Source organism: Mastomys coucha, unplaced genomic scaffold (assembly GCF_008632895.1).
Source record: "Mastomys coucha isolate ucsf_1 unplaced genomic scaffold, UCSF_Mcou_1 pScaffold9, whole genome shotgun sequence".
Taxonomy (NCBI): Eukaryota; Metazoa; Chordata; class Mammalia; order Rodentia; family Muridae; genus Mastomys; species Mastomys coucha.
The window spans coordinates 35,365,316-35,371,814 of record NW_022196915.1 but is presented as its reverse complement, the minus strand read 5'-3'; the positions used below and the strand labels follow the sequence as shown (position 1 = coordinate 35,371,814).

At 45.9% G+C, this 6,499-nt stretch overlaps 1 protein-coding gene and 1 long non-coding RNA gene across 13 annotated transcripts in view; one reads left to right on the top strand and one right to left on the bottom strand.

Moving 5' to 3' along the window:
• The window catches only part of Otx2 (orthodenticle homeobox 2), a 17,120-nt gene extending 11,085 nt beyond the window's left edge, over positions 1-6,035 (top strand). For 9 of the 12 annotated variants that reach the window (XM_031361555.1, XM_031361560.1, XM_031361559.1 and 6 more), the window contains 3 exons: positions 157-372; positions 1,331-1,506; positions 3,589-6,035. In XM_031361555.1, coding sequence (XP_031217415.1) covers positions 276-372; positions 1,331-1,506; positions 3,589-4,209 — 894 coding nt within the window. In that variant the 5' untranslated portion in view covers positions 157-275 and the 3' untranslated portion in view covers positions 4,210-6,035. The remainder of the gene's footprint in view (positions 1-156; positions 373-1,330; positions 1,507-3,588) is intronic. The other 3 variants (XM_031361567.1, XM_031361566.1, XM_031361568.1) reach the window with 1 other exon arrangement.
• Positions 2,529-6,499, bottom strand: part of LOC116084523 — a 4,747-nt gene continuing 776 nt past the window's right edge. Inside the window, exons 2-3 of the long non-coding RNA XR_004116144.1 lie at positions 4,965-5,058; positions 2,529-3,135 (exon numbers count right to left, since the gene is read on the bottom strand). This is a non-coding gene — a long non-coding RNA (uncharacterized LOC116084523). The remainder of the gene's footprint in view (positions 3,136-4,964; positions 5,059-6,499) is intronic.

Here is a 6,499-nt window from a genome sequence, read left to right as displayed (position 1 = left end):
GGGGGGACGCATCTGCAACTCCTTTAAAAGCCTGTGCCCAGCAGTCGCCCGGGTTCTTTTTAGTTAGTGCGGGAACGTGAAGGAAGCTGCTCCCTCAGAAGCAGTAAACCAGCATTTCTGTTTGTTTGTTTGTTTGCTTGCTTGCTTTGCCCTTAGTTCCTCCACTCCAAATCCACCCATCAAGGACCCTGACCCTGTCCACTCCAGGCGAATCGAGACCGTCCGGCTGGGTCCCCCCAATTTGGGCCGACTTTGCGCCTCCAAACAACCTTAGCATGATGTCTTATCTAAAGCAACCGCCTTACACAGTCAATGGGCTGAGTCTGACCACTTCGGGAATGGATTTGCTGCATCCCTCCGTGGGCTACCCGGGTAAGTGAGTCCGCGCCATTCTTGACGCCCGTCCCCACGCTCGCCCCTCTGAGCTCCCAGGTTGGAGAGCGCTCAAGGCGGGAGTTCCCAATGTCTTTTCCTTACCACGAAATTGCAGAGTGCCACTGAGCATTTACTGACCCAGGAGGGAACAAGAGGCTGGGAAGAGGCGAATCTGGGGTCTGCAGAAGTAACAGAGAATCACACCGCTCCATTCTTAATTCGAGTGGCTTGGCGACATTCATTGGGCTAGGTCGTGGAAGGTTGTTGACCTTGTCACTTGAGCATGCTCTTGCGGACGTCTCGACGCCCAATTCCTAGCTATTACTTCTCTGGGAGTAGCCGAATTCTCTCCCTTACTGTCCCTTACAGTTTTCCCTTGCCAGGGGCTTCCAGGAGCTACCGGTACGTCGATGCCCCATCTCTTTAATCCCCAGAGGTGTGGCTTCCCTCCAGGTGCCAGCCAATTTTATTTTCTCGTCAGATTTCTCCCTCCCCTCAACCAAAAACTCATAAAAATATGAACTATGCCCCCCTTTAAAGATAAAAGAACAAAGGTCCCTGCGGTGTTAAAACACCGTGGGAACTGGCTCCTTGTTCGCTGCGTCATTCTGAACCTTTGGTGCTTGCAGAGCCTTTAACTTTACTAGACAGCCTTTTCTGGTGATAGTGTGCTCTGGCGGTTATTTGCTTGTTCGTTTCCAGAACTGGGCGCGTGTGGGGGGGGGGTGGGAATTGTGTGGCTCCTTGTTTTATTTAGCTAGTTCTCCAAGTGATTTGTAGCTGTCGTCTGGGGGCTAGGGGTGGGGGGCACCGCTCTGCATTAGGAGGTCGTGTGTCCTATGAGGCTCTGGAAGGGGTGGGGATACTCCGTAACTACGCGGTGAGAGGGAGGTCGGGGAGTCTGAGGACCAAGGCAAAAGTCCTGTGACTGAGAAACTGCTCCCCCACCCTAAAGGTCCCTGGGCTTCTTGTCCTGCAGCCACCCCCCGGAAACAGCGGCGGGAGAGGACTACATTCACTAGGGCACAGCTGGACGTTCTGGAAGCTCTGTTTGCAAAGACCCGGTACCCAGACATCTTCATGCGGGAGGAGGTGGCGCTGAAAATCAACTTGCCAGAGTCCAGGGTGCAGGTAGGGCAGATGTAGACACTCTTCAATCTTGGTTTATACTGACTACCTTGTTTATACTGACAATAGGGCCTGAGACCCTTGTCCCAGACCAAAGAAAGGCTTGAAATTCTAAACCCTCGGGAGCCAGGGGACCACTCTCCTTTTCCTTCCCTTTTGCTTCCTGTCCCTCCTTAATCATGAACTAGGGTCTTCCAGCCTGGGTTTGCAAGGTTGGAGTAGCACTTCAGCTGCAGTCAGAAAGTCCTAGAACCTGTAGGTCCCCAGAGTCCCTGTAGTTGGAGTTGCAGCAGAGGGCAGATTTCAAAGGTCCTTGTGTGGCAATCCTCTTTGTGGATTTTTGTGTGGGGCGAGCAGGGGCGTGGAATTTAGTTCCTAGACAGTCCAAATTTAAAACACACATATACACACACACACGAAGAAACAGCAGATGACTTTATCAAGGCCATGCCTAATTTGGTGACAGAATCAGAATCAGAAAAGTTGACAAAATAAAAGTGTGTGTGGGGGGAGAGGGGGTTGCCTTCTGGAAGACAGAACTCAGTTTTCTTTCTTTCTTTTTTCTTTTCTTTCTTTCTGTCTCTTGTTTTTCGAGACAGGGTTTCTCTGTGTAGCCCTGGCTGTCCTGGAACTCACTCTGTAGGCCAGGCTGGCCTCGAACTCAGAAATCCACCTGCCTCTGCCTCTCAAGTGCTGGGATTAAAGGCGTGCGCTACCACTGCCCTGCCCGAACTCAGTTTTCTAGCTCTGCTATTTTTAACTAACTATTCACAGTATCTGTACAGATACCCTCATTTCTTACCCTAGTTATCCCTATATTTGATTCTGAAAGGGAGAGAGTCTCTCCCTCTTGACTGGCCAGCAAGCCCTCTATGGAGTTCTTGGGTGCTTGGCCCCTCATCCCTCCCACCCCCTCCCTCCCCGACACACCCACACATGATATTCTTCCTTTGGGTATGACATGGTTTTGAAAGCGCCAGACATCAGTGTGAGCTACAAAGCAGAAAACAGGATTTTTCAAAATGGGTTGGAAAAAATTTTAGTTTAGTACCTGTAAGTCTTGACCCAAACCTTCACTAGAAACAAACAGACTCCAGATATTTAGTGTTGCTGAGGCTGGCCCGGGGTACTACTTTTGCCACACTTCTAAGACCGCAGTGGAGAACTCCTTCAACACAGTCATCAAGGACCTATAGTCAATGGCCCAGTGGGTATTTTAGCACCGGGGAGGCAGAGGCAGGCAGATATCTTGAGTTCTAGGCTAGCCTTATCTACAGAGTTCCAGGACAGCTAGAGCTCTGAAGAGGCAGGGCCTATAGCTAAGATAAATGTCAGTAGCTCCTATCATAAGCTCCTGCACAGCACAGAATGCACAAGGCTGTTGCTAAAGAGAATTTTCAGATCAGCAGGCTGAGTTTTAATCAGTGAATGGGCGTAGAGAACAGAGTACGGCTGTGCATGAAGCTGAAGGCACAAACTTGAATCTTGAAGACCCGATATTGAGGTCTGTCTTTGAGCTCAAAGCAGAAACCGCACAAGTCAGTTCACTCACTACAAAGAGGCTTTCAGCAGACACTGACTCAGATCTCCTCTCCACAGGAGCATGTCTTCTTGGAGATTTCTTTTATGAGTCTAGGAGAGACAAAATGTTAGGTCGTGGAACCAGCCTCCATATTAGCTGCTGCATCCTGGACAGTGCAATGTAAACTGTTTGAACTCAGCCTGCTCTGGGTGGCATGCAGCAGCCTACTTCCCTCTAAAAGACATAAACATAGTCACCCCAAAATACAATGAGTTCCCTCCCCCGTCTCGTGTGTGTGTGTGTGTGTGTGTGTGTGTGTGTGTGTGTAGAAAATAAGAAAGCAAAGTGGAGAATTTTTAGCTCATAGTTAAGAGTGGTTACTTTACATTTTCTTGTTATGAACTATGTATAAGATGGACTTTCCCACAATTGGAGAGATGTAGGTGAGAAGGTTTTATGAGTAGTCTGTAAGCAGCAAAGGGAAGTGTCTGGTCGTATAGCCATGCAATCTGGGACGACGGTGGAGTTGTGTCCATGTTAAAGAAGTTTCTTTCCCTTTCAAGGTATGGTTTAAGAATCGAAGAGCTAAGTGCCGGCAGCAGCAGCAGCAGCAACAGAACGGGGGTCAGAACAAAGTGAGACCTGCCAAGAAGAAGAGCTCTCCAGCTCGGGAAGTGAGTTCAGAGAGTGGAACAAGTGGCCAGTTCACTCCCCCCTCTAGTACCTCAGTCCCAACCATTGCCAGCAGCAGCGCTCCAGTGTCTATCTGGAGCCCAGCTTCCATCTCCCCACTGTCTGACCCTTTGTCCACCTCCTCCTCCTGCATGCAGAGGTCCTATCCCATGACCTACACTCAGGCTTCAGGTTATAGTCAAGGCTATGCTGGCTCAACTTCCTACTTTGGGGGCATGGACTGTGGATCTTATTTGACCCCTATGCATCACCAGCTTCCTGGACCTGGGGCCACACTCAGTCCCATGGGTACCAATGCTGTTACCAGCCATCTCAATCAGTCCCCAGCTTCTCTTTCCACCCAGGGATATGGAGCTTCAAGCTTGGGTTTTAACTCAACCACTGATTGCTTGGATTATAAGGACCAAACCGCCTCTTGGAAGCTTAACTTCAATGCTGACTGCTTGGATTATAAAGATCAGACATCCTCATGGAAATTCCAGGTTTTGTGAAGACCTGTAGAAGCTATTTTTGTGGGTGATTTTTAAATATGCTGGGCTGGACATTCCAGTTTTAGCCAGGCATTGGTTAAAAGAGTTAGATGGGATGATGCTCTCAGACTCCTGATCAAAGTTACCGAGAGGCATAGAAGGAAAAAGGAAGGGCCTTAGAGGGGTCCATCAACCAGCAACCTGAAATGGACAAACCAATCTACTTAAGATTCTGTTATAGTTCTAGATCATTGGTTTCCTGATTTGCAAATGATTGATCAAATATATTCTAGCAACATGCAACCAAACACCACTTAAAACAAAAATCAAACAAAACTGAGTTGTGAGGGAAGGGAGGGAAGGCCATGGCCTTCGAAGCAGGGGTGATCCGGTGTTTTAGCCAATCTTTGGTTGAATCTTAGGAATGGACAGTGTCCCAAGCTCATTCACGTTTCATGACCAACTGGTAGTTGGCACTGAAAAACTTTTCAGGGCTGTGTGGATTGTGCGACTGATTGTCCTAGATGCACTACTTTATTTAAAAAAAAAAAGATACCGCTCATATGGAGTCAATATGTAGTTTAAGAGACAATCAGTGTGTGTCTTATATAAATGGTACATCTGTGGTTTTTAATCTGTGCTAGACTTCAAAACTGTGATCTCCTGTTATTGTATGCAACCTTGAACTCCACCTCTGCAGGGGTTCTTCTGTGATTAAATAGGTTATAATTATAAGCAAAATTCAGAGCAACTGAATACTGATCTAGAAAGATTACCTTGGGCTGGAGGTGAGCTGCCCTGCTGTCTCTGGACAAGGATGGAGAAGAAGCAAAAGGACCCTAATTCACCCGTAATTTAATGTTGGTAAGCCTGGCAGGAAAAAAAGACATTGGTCAATCGCTCTGACCTGGATGGATTTTAAACTGAGATCATTGTCATTTATGCTTGCAGATGTTAACTGGAAGTTATATATGCATAAACCCTTCCTGGATTTGGCAGATATGTATAATTATATTAAAATGGTTCTAGCACAACGTTGGGTCTAGTTTAATTTTATACCATTGCTTATGAAGGAAAAGCCCCATGCTCGGCCTCAAAGTTACTTCCAACATTTTTATTGTAAGGCAGAGGAGATGTTACTTATTTCATTCCTTCTGTTTCTACTTTTTCCCTTGCTGATCTGTGAAGAAGTCAGATGTGAATGACAGTGATTTGTAAACTTTTGTGACATCCCTCAGGATTGCTCCAAACCTGGAAGTTACTCCTCTCAGCCAGCCATTAACACCTTTCCCTCCCTTGCCACAAGCTTGAATTGAATTGCTAGGCTCTTTGTCAGTATGATTTTTTTTTTTGATGGATCAGTGGGTTTTTTTTTGTTGTTGTTGTTTTTGTTTTGCGGGGTATGGGGGTGGACTGCAAATTTTCAGAAAATAAGAATGTCAAGAATTTCTTGTTTCAGTTCTCTAGGAGCATTTTTTTTCTTTAACTTAAAAAAAAAAAAAGGCTGAGGTTAAAGATGAGAAGAGGGAGTGTGATCAGAATCTGAATGGAATCCAGGCAGAATGATTTCTGAACAAAAGAGTTTCAGAAAACTTTAAAAACCTATAATTACAGTAGTGGAACATAAGGCACCCACCATCAGTGCCTTGTGAGGTGTGTGTGAGCTGGGGGAGGGGAGGATTCCCGTTTTGGTTGTAGGAGTTACTAGAAAGGACATGGCCAATGACCTGTGGTGCTCCTCTGGTAAAAATTACTTAATTTCACCTTAAAAGTCTTGTGTTCTTAAATTTGACCAAAATTCAATGGCTCTTGATTGTATCCCTGTAAATGAAGGTTAGAAGTTGCAACCACTTTGTTTTCTGGTCATTTCATTTCCCATCCCTGGCTGTGTGCTTTTTGAATCCCATCTAATCTTGGCCTAATGAGCAAAATTGTTTTATTGCTAAATAAAACTACAGCCACCACCAACTGCCAAGTTGGATGGCTAGATTATCCTGGACCTGGAGATACATTCATCTGTACTCGTCCCTGAAGTAACATTGGGGCCCTAGAGGCTTTAGGATTTCTTAGATCTAGGGGTTTTGGGTTTTTGTATTCTTTCCTTTTTTTTTTTTTTTTTTGTTCAATAGTAAAAGTACCTCCCAAATAATCAAATTTCTTAACATTGCCTTCGGTTTTCAGGAAACTTTACCAAGGATAGGGAGAGTACATTAAAACAAGAATATCTGGCAAATTTAGGACTATTCAACAAATGACTTGGTTTCTGCTGGGTCTGTGAACGAAGTTAGAGGAAGTCTCTAAAACCATTTTC